The sequence below is a fragment of the Phytophthora parasitica genome (assembly GCF_000247585.1).
Source record: "Phytophthora parasitica INRA-310 unplaced genomic scaffold supercont2.9, whole genome shotgun sequence".
Lineage (NCBI taxonomy): Eukaryota > Oomycota > Peronosporomycetes > Peronosporales > Peronosporaceae > Phytophthora > Phytophthora nicotianae.
The window spans coordinates 411,459-432,814 of NW_008648995.1; the positions used below are offsets into that span (position 1 = coordinate 411,459).

Below are 21,356 nucleotides of genomic sequence, written 5' to 3' on the forward strand. Positions count from 1 at the left end.
GACGCCACGCTCGCTTAAAACCCTCGAAAAATTCCATCGCAGCTCTGTAAACTCTATGCTAACAAACCAGTAAGGAGCAAGTAATGCGCCACGGTGGACATGCCAACTTGGCATGTGTGCACTTTGCGTGGATGGGACAGCGTTGCGGATGCATCGAAGGTTGAGTCAGCGCAGCTCAAAGGATGGAGAAGAACGTCACCTCTTGCACGGATGTCTCACTAACATGAAGGTGTCTCCTTACGCTTAACCTTGCCCAGAAGCGCCGCAATCTGTGCTTGAACTAACAGAACCAGATCTGGTCAAAGGATACATCAGCTGAGAAGCGCTCAGTTCAAATGCAGCCACCTTTCTGGTCCAAACATCGTGTCGTTGGCCTGCAACTTGCACAGCAAGACCATCACTTTAGCTCAATATCATGTTTACGTTTGCCTTTGCAGCATCCTGTTGCACTGCTTATCTTGGTGTTCCTTTCTTGGTATTCTTCATCTCTCCTTTTCATTGTTCCATTGTTGTCTTGATTTTTGTCTTGCTTATTGTCGTCTACTTGAAGCTGGCCAAATACGATAGATCACATGGGTTTTGTTTCGAGTACCTGATCGAAGGTGTCTTCGTAAAGTCCATCATGGCCGGTGTAAATGCTGGCGCAGATGGTCGTGCTGACAACCTGTTTGGCTGCTGGTAGCGCTCGTGCTTGCGTGTTCCATCTACGGTGTGGCAGCGCGTGGAAGTTCGAACTCCTTGGTCTGTCCAATCCATCGGTTGAACCGGAATAGCGTTAGTCGTATAGCGTCGCATCCGGTAATTCAATTCCTCGAGATTGAGGCCCACTTGGTTACCCACCGGGGCGAAGTCCATCGGCTCCTCTACTGGCGTATCGAACGTGATCGGAGACTCCTTCGGTTTACTGGGCACCGTCCCGGGCGCACAACCCGTTGGCTTCGCTCTGCTTGACAGTCTCGAGTTGCCCGTTGTTCGACTTCGACGCCGTGCAATGAAGTCCTCGTCCAGTGCCTTCGCTGGACGCCGAGTTGACACGCGCGTATTACAACGTCGTCGCTGCTGTTCTTCTTGGTCCGTCGGCAGGAAGAACGTCTGGTGAGGAATGACTGCAGACAAACAGAGTATGTGAGACAGTCAGAGGTGATAGCAGCTCCGTCGATAACGTACACTCTGAACTGCGAGCCGGAGTCGACGTTTGCTTGGACAGTTTCCGCTGTTGAGGCATCTGCTGTGGTCGGTGCTGTTGTGGTGGTTCTAGCCGCTGAGGCTTCTGTTGTGGAGGCTCTTGGCGCTGAGGCTTCGGTTGTTGTTGCTGTTGGTCCTGAGCAAGCTCCAGTGACGGCTTCCCTTCGTCGTCAAACCACCTTGGTTGCTCCTCGCTGTTTAAGGATGAAATGCTGCCATCTCGCAGTCCACCTTGTTGATCCGATTCCAAGATGCTGTGTGTCTTCGTGAAGACCTTGACAGCGGAGCCGCTATTGCCGCTGGAGTCTAGATCGTTGTATCCGGTCTCCGTCTCCAGCATAATTTTCTTGCCGCGTCGGTGTGAGCACGAGAAACACGCAACTTGTCCTTTAGCATCATCGACTCGGTAGTTCCGAGTCACAATGTCGGTGCATTTATCGCACAAGTACTGCATCGACACTAGTGAGACCACAGGTTATAAACCTGTACAAATGTATACAACGTACCGATCCGCACATGACGCATTTGTCCTTGGGTTTCCACATGGACAAGTAGTTGGCACAGGCGGCGCAGCGTTTCTCTCCTTGCAGCTGTAGAGCTCTAGTAAGCGAGATCTTCCTGGACTTAAGAATCATATTCGACATCTTGAGGTAATGATTCACCAGCTCAATAGTCCGCTTACTGCGTGCCTTCTGCACCATCGGCATCAACACGGACGGAGTCGTGTCCCCTTTGGTGTTATAGTACACGGTGGCATTCAGCACTCCTAATGCGTCCGTCTCTTCAAAGAACAGTCCACAATACAACAGCTCCGCTCGGTTCACATCGACACCTTGTGAGTTCCTAAACTCTGGACACGCCTTGTGCTTGATCGAGTGCGATACTTTGGCCCAGCCTCGACGTCCGTCTGCCGTGCCGTACGGCTTCATGATCTCGAGATAGCAAAAGTCCTGGTCCTTGGCTATGAGGCGACTGGGCGAGTGACTCAGCGCCCATCTTAGACTCGTACGGTCAAGCGGACGTTGCATGGTGTCGGGTTTGAGCACTGCAAGCTCTCGTGACTCGGAGAAGTCCAGCACCATCTTCTTGTCAGTGTTCAAATACAATTCCGTGACTTCATCCAGCGAGCCATAAACGGTGAAGGTGTCGAGCGTCGAGACGACTCTGTCCTTGGACTCGGGGACCGCTCGCTGCTTCTTGGCATCGTAGAGCCGCTCCTGAGCCTCCAGGAAGACGTGGTCGCCCTGCTGAATCAGGTCGAGCCGCTCTCGCTCCGAGACGATGATCTCCCCCATCGCCGCTCCGGTTGTGACTGAAGTTTCGACGTGTATGAAGCAAATCTCAGGAAACGAAGAGGTGGCGTAGGTTTCCGGCGATAGTGCACTGGGGTTGCGTCCGGAAAGTAATGAAGAGACCTTGAAAAGCTTGAGCCTGGCAGACCGACGGACGATATCCTGGGGCTGGAATGGCACAAGCAGACACGGAAGTCCGGAAGTGACTCGGAAACAGATCGAGGCTGTGACACAGACACCCGATCAGACAGGTGCGCGATACACGAGAGCCCGGCCGCGTTGGCTCTTCCTCGAACAGGCACGAAAAATGCGAGTTGAGTCTTCGTGAGCAAGTTCGTGTGCACGAGGTGGCTTCGAAGCGCGAATGACGGCGTCGATGCCGCGAGCGCGACTGTCGTGGGAGTTTACTTGCGACCAGAGACCGGGGCCAGGTGGACCAACCTTTCTGGCGAAGCAGGGGGTCTACAGAAGCACGAACCTGAGTTGCCAGATGGTAATGGAGACCATCAACTCGATGGGGACATCGCTGCCCACGTTGTTCCTTGGTGACTAAGGAGACTATGAACGCCCTCCAGAAACCTACAACGTCAAGCTTCATCTTGCTGAGCTCCTTCATAATGCTACACAACGTACGATGCCAAACATGACCGAGTTCTGACCTGTAGGTTCTGCTGTCAGGACTCCGGATGGCTTGAGGGAATAACCTAACAGCCACTGCATGTGATGTGAGGTTGGGTAAGACGCAAACTTGGTATCAGCGACGTGTTCAGTACATGTAGCACTACAACGACAGATAAATGCATGTGCAACGCCATTCTACTCGGCATATAAACTACTGACCGGCTTTAGATCCAGTTCTCTTCTTCCAAAGACTCTCGGTTGAGCGATTCTCGACTGAGAGACTCGCGCTCCTGGCGAGCGCTGTTGGACTTGATCGATTGTAGCACGCGGTACTGCTCTTTAATACGTTCGCGATACTCCTCTTCATCGTCGTCGTCCTCGGCTTCGGCCATTTCCCGCTGCAACTGCGTCAACTGTGCGATCTGCTCGAATAATATACGGGCAGGCAAAGGTTGGGACTCGGTCTCGTCGTCCGAATTGTGTTCCGAGATCGTCGATGCACTCAGATCGCTCGCACACATGAAGGACGACTGCGGGTTGAAGCTCCTGCTGGCGTTGAAGCTGCGGTGGCCATTAAACTTGTGGGCTTGCTCGTCGTCGTCGTCGCTGTCGAACTCGGACAAGTCCATTTCTGCTGGAGTCAACACAGATGCGATCGACTCGCGGCATTCCTCCTCCAGTTGACGGATCCTACGGCGCAGTCTCTCCATGTCAACCTGATGCTTGGACTGTACTTCTTGCATGACGCTGGACGAACGCCACTGCATCTCTTCGCCTTCATCACGGAATCCCGGGTGCATGGACCGACCAGGTTGATACGCACTGCCGAGCATGTCTTCGTCCAAGTTGGAGATGCGATTGCCCAAGTGGTCAACAGCGATACGGTTTAGCTCCTCCATACGACGCAAGTGGCTCGCTTCCAGATCGTGCATCATGTCCGAGGAACGAGGTCCATCCGTGCTGTACACTGGTCGATTCGCGCGAATCAGTTCGAAAAGCTCGTTGGTGGGACGGTTCATCAACTCTTCGTCTATGGCCGACACGTTCGATTCACGGGGAGAGGAAACGTGCTCCGAAGGCTCTGTACTGCTGGTGGAGATCGGCGTTTTTGAGTGGTCTTCGGGAATGCTCTGATGGAAGTCCGACGTGTCACGGGGAGAGCGAGTGTCTTCATCAAGTTCATCCACCTGAGCGAGCTTGCTGTTAGAGATAACTCTTGAACTATCAGCGTGGAACTCGTCGACTGCTGAGCTTCCTTCGCCTGGAACAAGCTGTGAGCTGAACGGCTGGAACTTGGGTGCACTCTTTTCGGGGGCAACCTGCTCTTCGCTGGTGCGGTACACTGCGTCAGAATCTTCTGGTTCAGATTCGGAGCTCGAGACAGATTCACGTTCGCTTTTTTCCTCCACGGACTCTTCACTTGGCCGGTACAAGGGCTTGGTAGGTTCATGCTCCTCACTTGAGCGATGACCAGCATCTTCAAGCTCACTCTCGTGCTCGTGGTCCATGGATTCCTCGCTCTGACGGCGTGGTGGAGTGGTGAGCCCATTCTGGCGATCCTCACTTGAGCGACGGGGAGGAGTGGCGAATCCACTGTTACGCTCCTGCTCGTGTTCCACCGATTCCTCACTCGAGCGGTAAGCCGAGTTGGCAAGCGCCTCATGCTCCACTGACTCCTCACTCTGGCGGCGTGGTGGGGTGATGAATCCAGCCTTGTGATCCTCGATTGAGTGGCGAGGAGGTGTGGCGAGTCCACTGTTATGCTCGTGCTCGTGCTCGGCCGATTCCTCGCTCGAGCGGTAAGCTGAGTTAGAAAGTTCATTTTCGTACTCATGCTCCATAGATTCCATGCTGTGGCGTGGCGGGGTAACGAATCCAGTCTTGTGGTCCTCGCTTGCGCGACGTGGAGGAGTGGCAAGACCACTGCTATGCTCCTGCTCGTGCTCCATTGATTCCTCGCTTGAACGGTACGCAGAACTAGCAAATTCATTCTCGTGGTGTTCCACCGATTCCTCACTTTGGCGACGTGGCGGCGTGATAAACCCAGTCTTGTGGTCCTCACTTGAGCGGAGGGGAGGAGTGGTGAATCCGCTGTTACGCTCCTGCTCCTGCTCCACCGATTCTACACTCTGACGGCGTGACGGGGTCGTGAGTCCACTGTTGTGGTCCTCGCTTGATCGGCGAGGAGGAGTCATAAGACCACTGGTATGATTCTGCTCGTGCTCCACCGATTCGTCACTCGGGCGGTACGCTGAGTTAGCAAACTCACTGTCGCGCTCCAGAGAATCCGCACTTGATCGTCGTGGTGGGGTAACCAATCCACTCTTGAGACCTTCATTCGAGCGCCGGGTAGGAGTAGCTAACTCACTCTTGAGTTCGTGATCGTATTCCACAGACTCATTGCTCAGACGGTATGCCGAGTCAGCAAGCCCACCCTCGTCTTCATGCTGCACAGAGTTATCAATTGAACTTGAATGACGCGGAGGAGTAGCAAAACCACCCTGATGATCGTCGCTAGAACGACGAGGTGGAGTAGTAAATCCGCTGTTGTGTACTTCCTCCACAGACTCCTCACGAGGTGGTGTAACAAAGCCAGTTTTGTGTTCGCTTGAGCGACGTGGTGGGGTGGTAAATCCGCCCTTCTGTTCGTACTCATGCTCCACCGATTCCTCACTCGGACGGTACGCTGAATTCGCCAGCTCATGTTCGTGCTCTACTGATTCCTCGCTCTGGCGCGGCGGGGTAACCAGCCCACTCTTCTGTTCGTACTCGTGCTTGATAGATTCGACGCTTGAGCGGAATGGAGCGGTCACAAATCCACGCTTCTGTTCCAGATCGTCACTGGGGCGGTACGCGGGGGAAGCTTCAGTCTCGTGCTCAAACTCTACACCGGCAGACTCTTCGCTCGAGCGGTACGATGGCATTGCATGCTCTTCGCTCAAGCGGAACGAGGTGTCCGAGTCATCCGGTCCTTCACTCTGTTCGTCTTCACTTTCCACATCCGGAACCTGCTCCAGCTCCTCCAACGCGAAGGGGATCGTGCCGCTACGCTTGGTGCGTCCAAGAGGTCGAGTTTCGAAGTCAAATTCTTCGTCATCGATATCGACAGAGCTAGCGGAGCTGGCAGAGCTGATAGTACTGTCTCCAAAATGGTTCGCGGAGTAGTGCGTCAGGCTGATGGAGCTGTCGTGCAGCCCACCAAGAGTAGACGTGCTGTCCCGAACGTTGTCTTCAACAACGACGTGGTTAGCTGCTAGTTTGGACAACTCCTCCATGCGCTTGCGGTGCTCTTCCTGTCGCTTCCGCAGCTCATCGGACGGACGATCTTCTTCGTCTGGCAGCTTATACGCAGCTCGAGCTCTCATCGAATTGATGTGGTCGCTCATACCCGCTGAAGACTGGTCTAGTAGATCCTCATTCAACAGCGAATCGTTCGAACTGCGCTGTTGACTGGGTCTTTCCATCATAGCAACGTGCTCTGGTGACTCACCAGGGTTCTCCAAGATAGCAATACTGCTCGAGAACTTGGACTTATCCACCGATAGCTGAGACGCATCAAATGCCAGGTCCTCAGGGTGGTTGGACATATGAACTCCCGAGGCTTGGGACGCATCAAACCGCTTGCCGCCAAACTTGCTGCCATTACTAGAAGTCAGGGACGAATCCAGTCGCTTGCCGGATCGCTGCGAGTTGAACATAAGGTCTTCACTTTGAGCCGATGCAAACGCGCCGTTGGACCGGTTCGAGAGGAAGCGACTTCCTCCAAAGTCGCTATTGGCATCTGTACGACGCGAGCGATCTCCACGAAACGATCGGTTCCCCTGGCTGTTGAACGAAGAGTTGGGATTCGGCAAACGACGGCCACGCATACTAGGCGGAGTTCCGGGTGGAGAACCAGGTGGTGGGCCTATCGGGGAGCTCGGCGACGCACGAGATCGACGAGAGCTGCGGCGGAACTGCTCCGGTTCCTTTCTAGCAGCACTCGCTCGGTCATTCACACCACTCTGCGAACTTTGAGCACTTCGCATAGAGTTGCGACTTCCGTTGGATGACATGGATCGTCGTGCTGCCTTCTCCTTGGCTAGTGCTTGCATCCGCTCGATTTCGCGCATCCTGTTCAGGTGCTCCTCTTCCAGCGACTTAAGCACCGCCGAAGTTCGGTCGCTTTCAGGAGTGAGTTGGAAAGTCCGGCCGCGATTGCGACGCACTTGCTCCAGAATCGCAGAAGATCGGGTACTACCGAATCTTGAATCTTTAGAGCTTGTCTGGGAGATCCGCGAATCTCTGTTGGCCACAGCAGCGTTGAACGCCATGTTCCGAGGCACCTTGGGGACGCGGTTTGACGATGATCTTGACGAGTTCGCTTCGCGTCGTCCTTCCTGGGGAGGCGGCGGGGTGAATATCTTCCGTGCAGCAATGCCCTTGGGCTTCCGGTCCTTTGAGCTCGGTTTGTCCGTCTTCAACGCTCCGAGATGCAGAGGGCTGTCTTCTTCGTCCTCCTCCTCGGGTGGCGGGGATAGTGGCGGCGGCGGCGGAGGTGGAGGAGGGAACTGACTCTTGATTCCGTAGCGTGCAGAGCGAGCCTTGGCCAGACTCTGGATCGACACAGTCTTGCTTGCGGTACTCGTGTTCGACTTTTGACTGCCCTGACTAGAACCCGTCGACTTGAAATCTTTCGACTTCTTGGAGTCCTTTGTGGGCTTAAAATCCTGCGTCGACTTGAAGTCCTGCGTAGCCTTGAAGTCCGACACTTGTGTTGAGTTGTAATTTGATTCCTGAGTCGATTTATAGACGTTGAAGCTCGTGTTGGGACTGATGTTGTAGCCACGGTGACTCGACGGCTCGTCCTCCGGGATTGGTGCTGCCTTGTATCTATCCGGTCGCTTACGAGGCTCCTCTTCTGCCGAGTACTTACTCGCTCCATAGTCGCTTCCATAATTACTTGCTCCATAGAAATTGCTGCTCGACGTAGAGGCCTGGGGATCGTAAATGTAGCCATCAGCGGGTTTGACACTACTGGCCTGGTTCCAACCTGCCATACTGCTAACAGCACTGTTTCCACCTTGCCAGTACGATGTACTGGTACCACTGACACCACTAACGAAGCTGTTCTCGCTGGACCCACCATCGTAGTACTGGCTGTCGTCAAGTTCACTAGTGGCGTCAAACTGACTGGAGTTTTCAAAGTGGCTTTCAAACTGACTTCTGGATGCACTAAATTGACTTGCAGCCATCGAGTCGCGACTCGCCTCTGTGAACCGAGACTGGGCAAATACACTGTAGTCCGACTGCTCCTCAAGTCCGTCTTCGTCGCCATCCTCTTCCATGCTATCCTCGTCTTCCTCATGGTACAAATCCGGATGTTCTTGATGGTCTTGCAAGATATCTGAGTACCGAGTCTCGTTCTGCATTCGTCGTGGGTCGCCTCCGTTATGAGAACTGGGCAACGCTCCAACTGGTTCATATTCATCACTAGGAGACAAGTGGTAGCACCTGGTGCACACTCGCGTCTTGATCGGTCCGCGCTTGGTGGAGATCATGACCTGCGGCGCACACGGCTGACACACCACTTCACCACACACGCGGCATCGCGTCTTACGTACAAACAACGAGAATTTGCGTGAACAGAGCGTACACAGAGCTCTCGCTCGCTTGGGCATGAGGTCCTTCTTCCTCAGTAACGTCTGGCGTCCCATTCTCGACGTCTGGATCTCTCGACTAATTGTCACGACGGACAAGATGCGTCGCTTTAGTGCTGAGTTGAGCAGGAAATGCGGCAATCGACTGGTGCTCTTAAAGTTGATCTGCAGACTATGCATCACGTCCATATATCCTTCCTTCTCAGCCTCGACGAACACGTATCCAGACTGGTACATACTGCCTCTCACGACGCCGTCCACGTCCGGACAGCTAGGCAGCTTGATCGAGTGCATACTAAGCACCCAACCTCTACGTCCCGACGCGTGTCGGAACGTGTTCTGACACTCCAAGTAACAGTAGTCTCGCTCTCGAGAGAAGGCTGAGGGACCTTCATACAGTTGATACTTGGCTGACACCCGGTAGTACGGATTCTTAGGGTCACCCTGTACCAGCGAGTAGAGCACGCCACAATCCAGCACGTCGTCCGCCTTCTTGGCGAGCATACGCTCCGTTGTCTGCTGGTCGAAATGACTAGCCACTTCCTCGATGGTTCCCATCATAGTGGTCACACCGCATAGGAACTCAGTGCCGGTTGTGCCCACACGGTCGTAGCTTCCTTCACCGCGGTACATTTGAATGCCACGGAATTTGCCTGTGTAGTGCCACTGCACAGGTCCGTCAAGCGTGTGTGCGTGGTCCACAAGCGCCACGGACGCCTCCTTGGCCTTACGGATCATATACGCGCGCTCGCTGGCCGTAAGCGACGGCGGCTGCCACGAGTCGTCGCCGCGGGAGTCCGCCGACGCGCCGCTCTGGGCTCGCCTTCGACTCATAGTGCGCGATCTACCCATGGTCGTCTCGAGTGCGCACTAGTGTTTGTCCGTCACGCTTGGTTTCCCTCGACGAATGCGGAATTGAGAGTGAATGCGGAAATGCCTGGAAGCGACAGGTGGGGTTGCCCTTTAGGCAGTTGCTCAAAGGCAACTTGATGTTTTTAACGGCGCTTTTCGACGGAAACCAGGAGATGGAAACGTCCACGTGTGTGACGCCGTGAAAGAGTCGATCTAAAACGCTGCTGCCGGATCGAGCTTTGCCGTCCTGGCCCTTGGCCCTTGCTGCTGTCGCGCGCTCTCGCTCTCTGCCTTTGGCGGAGGCCTTGTGAGTCTTATACGATGGAGCGCTGCTGCACTGAACCAGAAACACCTGGCCACGCACGCCAAATTGCTGGCTTGTTTGACCAGCAAGAGTCCATAACCAATCAGCAGAAAGTGTTGCACTAGTCGAGAGCAGTTATTGGCTATTTAGTGTGAATATTGTGGTTCCGGTCAATTTGCATTTTGTGGACTTACGACCAAACGATTAGAACAACAGTGAGGGACCACTGGAGTTCTCCAGCGCATAGAGCCTCTATTAGAGGCCACCGTTATCCTGTCGCCACCGCTTCACGCAGCATAAGGCACTTGACAACCGGGCTTGCATGCCCACCTTTCACTCTACATGTACCAAAAAAAAACACGAACATATTGAGCATTTTACAAATTCAACGTATCACTTCACTTTTGCCCTCCTGGATAGGCGAGATATCTGAAAGGGCCACCGAGATGCCACGAGATGCGTCGAAGTGGATCGACAGCGATGCTCGTCGAAGGTGCGCAAATTGAGCAGCGCAAAAGAGGATATGTACGAAGCTTGAACAACGAATCACTGTCAACAATCTCTTCGCCATCGTTTCGATGGCATTTAGGTAACAGTCATGGATGGCATGATCCCACAGGTCGAGAGCACACGGTCCGACGCTGTCACCATGGGCAGCGAGTTGTCTGCAACGCCCTTCATGGTGGTCCCCGAGCTGAAGTCTTGTCAGCGTTTCTGCACTTTTGGCAGCACGAACGAGCGGACAGTAATTGCGCGGTACAACGAGCATCCGCCGCCTCGACGCGTTCGCACTGCGAACTTCGCAGTCACTTTGCAGCGCACCTGGAGCCGTTGCGTAGTGAAAAGCTGGGTCGATTCAGCTGGGTGGACCTAATTTGCACCAGATCGATGTTTGTGGTCGTAAGGTCGTTAGAGTTCCGTAAAAATAACGATAAGGAGACAGAACTGGGGGGGGGGGGGGGTCCTGTCGCTAACAATGTGGTCGTTGGTTCGTTGGAGTTCCGCAAAAATGACGATAAGGAGACAGAAATGGGGGTCCAGCCGCCCCCCTTTTCGTCCAAGTTGAAGTGGCCGAAGTAAGTAAGTTGATTATCAATCCACGGATTTGTGTTTGTCAAATGCAAATAGGAATGAAGTAGGAATGAAGGAGCCTCAAATGCTCCGAGCTTCCAGGTGCCCATTATATATTCTGCAATGGCAGGATTGTACACGAAAGCAACAGCAGTATATGGGTTTGTGGGAGTTCAACGCAGGATCGTCCCACAACTGCACAAGTCAAAATCGCGTGCTACTCAGGTAGTGCGACCAGTGCTGTCGGTGTCGTCAATAACTTCGAACGTCGGGACAACAAAACTTATTCAACGCTGATGTGAGCATTTATGATGCTGGCAATAGTGGCACGAACAATCACCATTCGTTTGCTACACCTAATGTAATGTACACATGATCCAGCAGTGATGCAGCGTACGATAAGGTCCTGGCAAGCAGCGGTTCGGTCGGTTGACCACGGCTATTTCTGTCGCAGTTATTCAGGATGGGTGAGCATTGGGGCAAAGACTAACTTCGTACTCAAGAAGACCGCTTGCGCGGGGCCTTTAATCGCATCCAGCTTTCGTCGAAGGAAGAGATAAATCTAACGACAATGCAGTCCCCGCCGGTGTCACCGTCCAAGAGTAGTGCGTCCCCTACGAAGAGCGAGTTCCTCTACAAAGTGATCATTATCGGCACACAGGCTGTTGGGAAAACCAACTTGCTGTCCGTTGCGGCCCGCGGAGAACAGTTCGACGAGCGCAGCGCTCCAACGCTCCAACCTGAGTTCGTCACTGGTAATGCGGCATGTGCAAGGAATAAAGAACTATAGTCGCGAGGTTGCTAACTTAGGTTATCGTTATGGTAAAAGTGAAAGTACAGCGTCCGGATTGGAAGTTTGGCGAGCCAAACCAATTCATTCGTGCTCAAGTGTGGGATACCGCGGGCCAGGAGCGATTCCAGGCCATCTCAAGCTCGCATTATCGACGAGCGAATGGTATGATACTAAGATCTTCAGAAACGGCAACAATACTCTCAAAACGAAGGCTAACCGTATGGTGTGTTGCAGGTGCACTGATCGTTTACGATGTGAGCGACAAGAACACCTTCAACGATATTTTCCCTGGTGGAATAAGCGGTTGTCAATGGCTCACCGCACTCAAGGATAACTCGGATCCATCACTACTCGCCGCCGTCATGCTCGTGGAAAATAAAGTCGATAAGCTCAACGAAACGTCGGGAGCCAAAACCAAGTTCGTGAAAGACCAAGATGTTAAAAGAGTTTTGAGCGAAACAGTCTTCAAGACTCCCAAGTTGGGGCTGGGATGGCTGCACGACGCGAAGCCCGAGGAGACAGTTCCCTTCCGGATTGCCAACAGCCTCATGTTCGCACGGACTTCAGCTCGAAACAACACCGCTGAGCTGTTTGAGCAGTCTGAGAAGGCAGTACCAGGCCGAGCTCTGACGATTCAGGGCTTGTCACTTGATGGTCTACCTTTGCCCGAGTTCATGAAGCAGCAGCAGCCACCAAAGCTCGAGTACGAACCGAATCTGGGTGTAAAGACGATCTCGCAAGCGTTGGAGGCGCTAGTACTTCGCATCTACACTCGTTCCAAAAACATCGAGGCAGGCGCTTCCAAGCCCAGTGGCAAGGCCTTCAGCCTGCATGACAAAGCAGAAACCACACAGAACAATTCCTGCTGCTGAGTGTGTCCATATTGCAGGGTCACTATTCCAGAATTTGACGATTGCAACTATTTTAACGCTTTTAGTTGAAAAACACTTTACTTTCGTCGATGAACTGCTAGTGTTACGCTAGTAGTGTAGCATGCCTCACCTTTAGGAGCGATGTAGGCCAGTGGTCTGCGTGGAGAGGTAGCGGAGGCGTGACGCGCGTGCGACCTCTAGAACTGATCGATGTTTCGTCAACGAAGGATTTATTCGAAGCGATACTTGACCACTTGAAGCGGTCGACCTTGACTTGCTTTCACTATGTGTCGCGCGACAAAGAAGCTCAGCGCGCGTGTTTTGAGAATGGTGCCTTCGGTGCTTATCCGCATGTGCGCAAGGTCAGGCCTGGCACAACAGATATTGAAGCCAACGGCGCACGTAAGTCTGGCCCGATAAACGAGAAAGATGCAGATCTCCACGATCAGTATCCGACCCAGCAAAACTTCCACAGCATTGGTGTCTTCGGCGCGTACCAACTCATCTGAGACGCCGATGGCCCGCCACCGCTATCCGTCGCTTGACTACCTACGCAAGATGCTACTGTACTCGCTACTGTGCTTGTTGGCGAAGGCACTGACTGCAAATCCGTGCTTCCGCTTCGCGATGCAGTATTGCCAGTTGCGAGTGCCTAATGCGCTGATCCTGTTCGCCAAGTGGAGTCGACCATCCGAGGCTCTCTTCTTCTCGTTTGTCTAAGTCGCCACGATACAATTATTGCTACGAGTGATGATCTGGAACCAGCAGCGAATAGCAGGATCGAGTTGAGGAGCTCCAGGGAAACAACTTGATTGTATTTATGCCTTTGAATATTATTTTAATTGCCAACATGAACTACATCCATGGGATCACCTACATGTACTCTTTAAGCGACGTGATACTCTACCGCTAGTGCCGACTGGATATTTGTTCCTTTGGGCGACAACGGCACCGCTCAAACACCTGCAACTGTAGCCGTCGAAGCTAATTTATTGCGATCATTTGCATGTGACGTGTGACACAAGACAACATGGACTTCGTTTGAAGTCTGCAGCGAACATGTGGACCTGTTCGAAAAGCAATTCCTTCAGAGGTCGACTAAGCAGGCACTATTATAATACGAAGCGCGCTGCTTGGCCAATGACCACAATCGCACGTCCTTGATATCGTCACCGCCAAGAATATCCGACACAACAACTCGCGTCTTCAACGACCGCAACGCACAGCAACACAATAGCAACGCTCCTGGAAGGCAGGTGTGCTATTCGCATGTGGGCCATTTTGCCCAGCCGCTTCGCAATCCAGACTGTCCCATGCGCCAAGCTTTGCACGTAAAGTCGAAGCGGAACGTAATCGAATATATCCGCTCGAATCTGCTCACGTTCGATTCGTTGTGAACTGTCAAAAACACCTGCTATAATAAATTTAATAGCCTCTACCTGTCCGACGGCGAGGAGACTAAAAACAGAGCTGTCTCGACGATTGACGATCGCTCTCCCACTGCCATGTCAGCTCCGCTCGAGGAGCTCCATTCCCGCTTCTGCTTACACGTCACTCAATCTTCGCAACCATGGGTGGAGCACCGTCCGAGAACGAGAAGCCGCAGCGTACGCCGCTACCAGCGCTGAGTATCACTGTGGACGCGTCTGTGGACATGGAGGAGGTGCAGGGTCCGGCGACGCACGACCATCTCGTGGCGCTCGAGAAGGAGGAACATCACGAAGAGCAGAGCAACGCTCACTCCGCCATGAAAAAGCTGCAATTGGCTTGCCTCTGCTCCTTCATCTTCATGTGCGTGCAGTTCGCAGGCGGCTACTACGCCGACAGTCTGGCCATCATGACGGACGCGGCACATTTGCTGTCGGACGTGGCGGGCTTCCTCGTGTCCCTCTTCGCCATGTACTTGGGGCAATTCCCAGCGTCCGCTACGATGCCTTATGGCTACCATCGAGCGGAGGTGATCGGTGCATTGCTGAGTGTGCTGTTGATCTGGGTACTAGCCATTGGTCTCATGTTCACAGCCGTGAGGAGATTGATCGACCAAGGACGACCTGACGCTGAGCAAACAGTGGACGGCAAGGCCATGTTTGTAGTGGCAGTCTTTGGACTGGGTATTAACCTGGTTCTTATGAAGATTCTGGGCCATGGACACAGTCACGGGCACGGCCATAGTCACGGACACAGCCATAGTCACGGACACGGCCACAGTCACGGACACGGTCACGGACACTGCGAGAAGGAGAAATCTGCAGTCGAGCAGAGTCCCAGTATGCAAGATGTCGTGCGTACTCCAATGTCAGCGATGGCGTTAATTGACGGCGTGGAGGAGCCAACGAATGGAGTTTCGGAAGGTTTGGCGCCCAAGTCGTCGGTATTTGAGAACATCAACGTCCGCGCTGCGTACATCCATGCACTTGGCGACTTCCTACAGAGTCTGGGAGTATGTCTGGCTGGCGGACTCATCTGGTACAACCCGTCGTGGCAAATGGCAGACCCCATTACGACTCTATTGTTCTCGTTCTTAGTGCTCGGCACGACAATCGGAGTGCTCACACGTAGTGTGCACATATTGATGGAGGGAGCTCCGCCTGCGCTTGACTTGCGTGTTGTGGAGAAGCGCATTCGAGCGCTCGCGTGTGTATACGACGTCCACGATCTGCACATTTGGATGCTCACAGAGGGTCACTATGCTGCCAGTGTGCATATTCTGCCTAATGGTGAGCCTCGTGCAGCACTTCGTGCGACGCAGCGTCTTCTGGCGTCGCTGGGTGTACGTCGACAAACTGTGCAAGTTGAAGACCCCACTGACCGCGACTGGAACGAGGATCTCTACTGTAACTGGACATCATATTCAAACGTGGCAGTCGAGGCGGAGAGTAAGATGTCGGTGCCTCGTGCTGGAACTAAGAAGGCTGCATTTGAACCTCTGCCTGGAACAACAGATTAGAAGTTTAGTTTTAGCAGCAATGTTATTTAAAAATGCAAGATAATCTGTACCTTGTCCAATACTGCTAGTTCTATTTTTTCTAGAAACTAGATTTCTAAGGAAGTTTTCAGATCTGTGCGCTTACAGTTTCACAGACGTGGACGTCTGAGGCTCCTCCACAGTCTTGGACTCCGTTTCAGAGCTAGATGCCTTCATTGGAGTCTCTTCTTTCGGTTCTTTGACCGCAGTCGTGTCTGTAGGAGCAGCAGCCTTAGTTTCCGCCGACGACTCAGCAGTAGACTCGACCTTCGCCTCCGGTTTGGGCTCTGCACGCTTTGGCTCCATCTTGGACTTCAAGAACTCCATCAGACGGAAACCAGGTGTGGCGTGATGGTCCTTGGAAATCTCACGGACGATATCCTTGATAGACAGGATACCAGCAAGCTCCTTCTCGCGATCTTGACGCATGACACCGATCACAGGGAAATGACGGCAGTTCGAAGTGGCAGCCAAGTCCCAGCACTTTTCCAGTGGGTCCTCAATTTGAAGCACAGAGTCCACAGACGTCATCACGTCCGTCACGAGCACCTTGGTCGGGTCCTTGACTTCAAAAAGCACTTTGCGAATGTAGTCACGCTCAGTGAAGATGCCGAGCACACGCTGCTCCTTGTCCACGACCAGGACGGCTCCAAAGTTGCGTTTGGCCATCTCCTCCACCGCGTCTGCCACAGTCACATTGTCTTCCGGTCGAGTGTTGAGGATCAGCTTAATGCGCTTGTGCTTCTTCTTCAACAGCGTCGCAGCCGTAACAACTGGAGTCGACGGGGTCGCGTCTGCCGCTGCTTCCGGCGTCTCAGTCTTGGTCTCAGTGTCTTCAGTAGACTTTGTCTCCTTGGGTTCGTCCGTCTCAGTCTTAGACTTCGCCTCAGTGTCTGCAGATGCGTCCGCCGCGCCGTCTTGAGCCGGCGTCGCATTCCTTGAGGCTTCAAACTCCGCGTACGCACGGACAATATCCGTGATGGACAGCACGCAGCGCATGTCCTCTTCCTGCACCGATCCTCGCTTCACAGCGCTCGTCATGTCGCCATTCACCACTGCTAAATGTCGGATATTCTCCTTGGTCATCGTCGCCAGAGCACTACAAGTACAACCAGTCGTGAGCTATACACTACCAAGTAGCACTATTCTAGCCACTTACTCAATGACTGTAGTGCTGGGGTGGATGCACATGATGTGCGAGGACATGACATCGTGCACGAACTTCTCTTCGGTCATCACCGTACGTGGCGAGATCTTCTTGAGGATGTCTCTCTCCGTCACAATGCCCACAATCCCCTCTTGATCCTCCGTCACAATGAGTGAGCCAATATTGCGCTCCACCATCGTCAACACTGCGTCGTGCACCGTCTCCTACAACCAGCCACCTCATCAGTCTCCAGTCTGACATAATTTCTATTAGTATCATTCGTTCTCACCGTGCCGGCGATGCTCTCCCACTCTTCAAAGTCGAACAGCGCCTCGTTGGTGGCCAGTTCCTGCTCGCGCGCGTTCAATACGTCGGCGATGGTCAGCACCTTGGCGTCCTCGGCTCCGATGGTGCCCAGGTCGATCTTCACATTGTCAACGGGATCGGATTCAGCGGTATCTGATACTGCAGCAGCAGGTTCGGCTTCCTTCTTAGCCTCAACCACTGGGGTCGACGTCGACGAGTTCCAACGCGCACAGGAGGCTACAAGCAGCTGGTGACGCGCGGCGACGCTGCGTGAGGGGATGGTGGACACGGCCAGAGTCCTAGAAGACACGCGCAACAGCGTGCTGCGAGCTCGGAGCACGCGAGAGAGCATCGTACTGCTTGGCTCTTGACCTCGGCTTGGTGCTTGCGATTATGCGGATCGGAAACTGGGTAACGATATCGGTATACTGGTCGGATGATGGGTGAAAACGATCTAGCGTCTGATTGGATAAAATTTTGATCTACATACATTCTGAAGGCAAGTACGTCAGTACCGACTATATACCGGTTAAGTTGTTGAAAGTCGAAACGGTATTGAAGCGGATCCCCTCGGGTCTTTGGCTCCAGTGAGCGTCTCCGGCCAAGAAGTCGCTGCGGACGACCTTGCAGCGCTCCTTGACGTGACCGAGACGCTCCCACTTTATGTAGATGCCTTCGATGGGGCCGTCGTAGAACTGAGAGCGTCGTTGCTGCGCCAAGGCGACCAGCTCGATGGGTGGAGGTAGTACGTGCCCTTCCCAGAGTTTAGGCACGAGTTGGATAGCGCCATCGTCTTGGCAGGTTGCAGCGCTGATTGCCAGCTGCTCTTGCAGTGATGCTCGATCCCAAAACTGTCCAGTCTCGCGGTCGTAGAGATCAAACGCGTAGAAGTGGCTTCCCAGCTTTGAGTACGGGATCGAGTGGGTCGCTGCCAGCCACTCGCCGTAGAGAACAAACCGTCCGGGGAATACCGCGTCACGATGCAAGATCTCATACAGCACAGCTCGGTGAGAATTCAAGAACTTGTCGAGATCCCGGAACTGCCGATGAGACTTGGAGTTGATGACGCGAGAGCGGTTCTGCACAACTAGAGCTCTGTCAGGAGATAACGAGATGCCCATGTTCGCGCCGTCCATTTTCTCAGTGATGACGATGGTTGTGTCTCTATCTACTGGAAGTGAGAGGCTGTTAAAGTCGTTGACCAGATCGTCGCTTGTTGCAGCTCCTAGGTCAATGAGGTGTGGCGTTCGTGGGAACTTGAGCAGTGGCAGTGGAGGAGACAACAGATCCACCAACTCCAGAGAAGCCTCGACGGATGTGATACGGACTATCGTCTGGAAACCTTCATATAGCTCAGGAAACTCGAATGTACTGGAGTGCTGGTGAATCGCGAAGTCTACGCGACGACCAGGTGGAAGCGTAGGGTGGTCAGCGCGCTGCATTGCTCGCGCTTCACAGAGCTTCGTCGGTATATCGAAGACAGCTGCGGTGGCGTGATGACTCCACGTAGCAGCTAGATCGAGAAACTTTTTGCGGTCAGCAACAACACCGTTGCATCTGTCTAGGATAACTCGTCGATTACTTCCCTGTCCAATACTCCTTTCACAACCTTTGCGACCAATCTCGTCGCTGTGGATTTCTGTCCAAGGCTGATACAAAGAATTGTTCGAACGAACGGTAATTGGCGCTGCACGCGAAGCCACGATGCGCTTAACTAGTGCTCGACGGAATGAGCTTTTACCGGAGCCTGGAATCCCACAAAGCACGAGAAGATCAGTCGTCTCAACTGGTTTGCCAGTGATCTCGGGTCGACTGGGCGTTGGTTGTGCTGGCTCGGGTGGGAATAGTCCTCGTCGTTTCCAGAGAAGAGAACAATAATTGCTGACAGCCTCTTCCTGCTCTTTGGTTTCTATACTTCCAGGTCTCATCGTTCGAAGGGCTTGGATAGCTTCCGTCGCCGTCATTGCAGGCTGGAACCACACTCCATTTGATACATTACCGTCGTTCAGCTCCACTGGAGGCGGTTTGAACCCAAAAGCTACGAGATAGCAAGCCACCATGGTTCCAGCACGTCCTTTGCCTCCACCACAGTGCACGAGCACCGGAGCTGAGGAGTTGCAACACAGCCGCATGAACAGATCAATTTGCGGTATGCTGGGTGCTTTGTAGTTGGGCACCGGTAGGAATGTGTTCTTGATATTCGGAACACCATCAAACCAAGCTGTTGGCAGAGGCTCTTCCTCCGTCAATGTAACAACATGTCGGATGTGCAATGAATAGCAAAGACAGCGAATGTCATCTCGATTTCGAGGTGTGGACATCGCAGCCAGTTGGAATGGCACAATCCACCGGAAGAATCGTGGAAGCGTGTACTGCTCCATCAGATTTCCTAGTGGACTGTACGGCGTCGTAAGTCGTTCCCGTGAAGGATACGAGAGAGCCATCGAGGTGTTCTGAGTACTGTCTCGTATTGCCGTCCACGTTGAAATACTCCACGGTCTACAGAGGAAGCTGCGCAAGTTCGATGGTACTTGCTCAATTTCTTCTTTGGCAAATACTGGACCCCATTCTGTCAACTCTGCACATTTCGAGAGTTGCGTGCAGCAATGTCTACATAGTGCTGAGCCACGTCCTTCACTGTCGTCTTGAGGTGTTCGGGTCATACGTTCGACTAGGTGTCCGTAGCTGAGCATGGCAAGCTTTGGTCGATCTGTAAGCAATGATGCATCGGCAAGTCGTACCCAGCCACGTGCTGTTTCTTCACCAAATTTCGTACACAACAGCGTGGCAATCTCCAGCGCACGTTCGGGTTTGTGCTCCAGCATGACTTGTCGACTCAGTGCTTCCAGTGCTGACTTACCCAGCGATTCTAGGCATGAATTGTCCAGTAGTGCGTCGCTTGTCTTGTCAATGTCATGGCGGTTGGCAATTGATACGGACACGTGGAAATCTTTCATTGGAAGTCCGTGCTTCGTCCTAAACGCTTGTGCTTTCGGCCAAACGAACACCACGAAGTATACTCCAGCCGGCCCCAAGTCTCTCGTCGCTTCACTACCTCCACCTAATCCAATCGCGAAACAGCGCGTCGATAGAGGCTCCATCGCTTCTTGAATCGCATCAGTACTTAACTCACGTAGTTCGTCCTTGGTGACTAGCGTCATGTGCCACTCGTCTTCAGGAAGCATGGGAAACTGAGGCTCCACCCCAAGTATTGATTGAATGTTTTTCTTCACAGAGGAGTTAGCAGCGAATCGAAGTGCCAAACACCCGCGATATCGTATAACTCGGTCTTGATCACACATAATTGGCAGCGCCGTCAGTGCTACGAGACGAATTGAGAATTAAATGTGAGCGGATACATCGGCCGAAGGACCATCACTCATGCCATTCAGTAACTTACTAGATCTACTTTTTTGGTGTTCTAGATTCTGTCTATGGCATTCGAAAAAAAAGGAACTGGTTAGCGTCACCGAGTAGAATCGGAGTTAAACGAGCTCCTACTGTACTGAAACGGTAATTTACGAGAATAAAATACCGCGGCTCTCTGAAAAATCTGAAATCCAGATTTCTGAAAAATGACACCCCTTCTCCTCCTTTTCACCCATCCCAAAACGCCCCAGAGCCGCTCATTTCAAAATCGCACGCCGGACGCCACAACCAAATATCCAGCGAGGGACTGCTGGATCGGTACGTGTATTAGTCTAGGCGTATGGAAGCTGTATTAGTAACCTCACTTGCTTATTATGGTTGTTAGCGGCATAAGAATTTCTGGGTTAAGCTTGTGTGTAAGCATGGGTGGACGCGAAAGAGTCGAGGCAAAGGGATTCGCAAGACCTTTTTCGACAGATCAACGGGGTGTATAGCGAACATTAAGGCAGCCGTTACGGGGAACGACAAGGAGGGCGTCGACAAATTCATGGTGCGGGTTACTGGCTTTGACGTAGCTCACAACCACAACGTCTCCAAGTCAACATACAATAACCATGCATCGAACCGCCGTGTGGAGGATCCAGACGTTCTTGCCTTCGTGGATGAGCTTCAGGCAGCTGGATCTAAGCCAAAACTGATCATGCAGTATCTACCAAAAAAACCCCGGTAAGTAGCTGTTGATGATATACGAGGTTATATTTTACTCACTCGTTATGCTTGCAGGGAAGCATGTTACGCTACGGGATGCACAACATGGTCACGAAGTTAAAGGAAAAGCGGAAAGGATGTGCCACGACGGAGGAGCGGTTGGAAACCGTCTTGCAGGAGCTTTGTGAGACCCGAGGCAATCGGGCCACTGTGTTTGTGGATGATAGATAAC

The 21,356-nt window shown here is 53.0% G+C and overlaps 10 protein-coding genes across 13 annotated transcripts; 5 read left to right on the forward strand and 5 right to left on the reverse strand.

Annotated features, from left to right (window-relative positions):
- Positions 1-137: 137 nt before the first annotated feature.
- On the reverse strand, positions 138-3,173 carry PPTG_06219 (hypothetical protein). Of its 4 annotated transcripts, XM_008900116.1 has the most exons (5): positions 1,692-3,173; positions 1,168-1,633; positions 841-1,106; positions 346-743; positions 185-280 (listed from the first exon to the last, which is right to left on the reverse strand). In XM_008900116.1, the coding sequence occupies exons 1-4, from the start codon at positions 2,478-2,480 to the stop codon at positions 705-707; spliced, it is 1,560 nt and encodes a 519-aa protein (XP_008898364.1). In that variant the 5' UTR covers positions 2,481-3,173; the 3' UTR covers positions 185-280; positions 346-704. The 4 variants fall into 4 exon arrangements, with proteins under 4 accessions (XP_008898366.1, XP_008898364.1, XP_008898363.1 ...); XM_008900115.1 differs by having other exon boundaries at positions 185-743; XM_008900117.1 differs by having other exon boundaries at positions 346-1,106.
- PPTG_21843 (hypothetical protein) lies at positions 2,634-3,330 on the forward strand. Its single transcript, XM_008900545.1, has one exon. It carries the CDS (start codon positions 2,842-2,844, stop codon positions 3,028-3,030), a length of 189 nt encoding a protein of 62 aa, XP_008898793.1. The 5' UTR covers positions 2,634-2,841; the 3' UTR covers positions 3,031-3,330.
- Positions 3,114-9,919, reverse strand: PPTG_06220 (hypothetical protein). The gene has a single exon (XM_008900119.1). The coding sequence runs from the start codon at positions 9,587-9,589 to the stop codon at positions 3,323-3,325; it is 6,267 nt and encodes a 2,088-aa protein (XP_008898367.1). The 5' UTR covers positions 9,590-9,919; the 3' UTR covers positions 3,114-3,322.
- A 331-nt stretch (positions 9,920-10,250) lies between these two features.
- PPTG_21844 (hypothetical protein) lies at positions 10,251-10,803 on the reverse strand. The gene has a single exon (XM_008900546.1). It carries the CDS (start codon positions 10,660-10,662, stop codon positions 10,279-10,281), a length of 384 nt encoding a protein of 127 aa, XP_008898794.1. The 5' UTR covers positions 10,663-10,803; the 3' UTR covers positions 10,251-10,278.
- Positions 10,804-11,535: 732 nt separating this feature from the next.
- PPTG_06221 (hypothetical protein) lies at positions 11,536-12,629 on the forward strand (the record flags this gene model as incomplete). Its single annotated transcript, XM_008900120.1, has 3 exons — positions 11,536-11,719; positions 11,794-11,919; positions 11,992-12,629. The coding sequence occupies 3 exons, from the start codon at positions 11,536-11,538 to the stop codon at positions 12,627-12,629; spliced, it is 948 nt and encodes a 315-aa protein (XP_008898368.1).
- A 294-nt stretch (positions 12,630-12,923) lies between these two features.
- On the forward strand, positions 12,924-13,507 carry PPTG_06222 (hypothetical protein). Its single transcript, XM_008900121.1, has one exon. The coding sequence runs from the start codon at positions 13,059-13,061 to the stop codon at positions 13,347-13,349; it is 291 nt and encodes a 96-aa protein (XP_008898369.1). The 5' UTR covers positions 12,924-13,058; the 3' UTR covers positions 13,350-13,507.
- A 631-nt stretch (positions 13,508-14,138) lies between these two features.
- On the forward strand, positions 14,139-15,637 carry PPTG_06223 (hypothetical protein). The gene has a single exon (XM_008900122.1). The coding sequence runs from the start codon at positions 14,200-14,202 to the stop codon at positions 15,574-15,576; it is 1,377 nt and encodes a 458-aa protein (XP_008898370.1). The 5' UTR covers positions 14,139-14,199; the 3' UTR covers positions 15,577-15,637.
- A 59-nt stretch (positions 15,638-15,696) lies between these two features.
- PPTG_06224 (hypothetical protein) lies at positions 15,697-16,680 on the reverse strand (the record flags this gene model as incomplete). The annotated part of the gene is made up of 1 exon (XM_008900123.1): positions 15,697-16,680. The coding sequence occupies one exon, from the start codon at positions 16,678-16,680 to the stop codon at positions 15,697-15,699; it is 984 nt and encodes a 327-aa protein (XP_008898371.1).
- An 885-nt stretch (positions 16,681-17,565) lies between these two features.
- On the reverse strand, positions 17,566-20,349 carry PPTG_06225 (hypothetical protein; the record flags this gene model as incomplete). The annotated part of the gene is made up of 1 exon (XM_008900124.1): positions 17,566-20,349. The coding sequence occupies one exon, from the start codon at positions 20,347-20,349 to the stop codon at positions 17,566-17,568; it is 2,784 nt and encodes a 927-aa protein (XP_008898372.1).
- A 614-nt stretch (positions 20,350-20,963) lies between these two features.
- Positions 20,964-21,355, forward strand: PPTG_21845 (hypothetical protein; the record flags this gene model as incomplete). The annotated part of the gene is made up of 2 exons (XM_008900547.1): positions 20,964-21,142; positions 21,205-21,355. 2 exons carry the CDS (start codon positions 20,964-20,966, stop codon positions 21,353-21,355), a joined length of 330 nt encoding a protein of 109 aa, XP_008898795.1.
- Position 21,356: the final 1 nt, after the last annotated feature.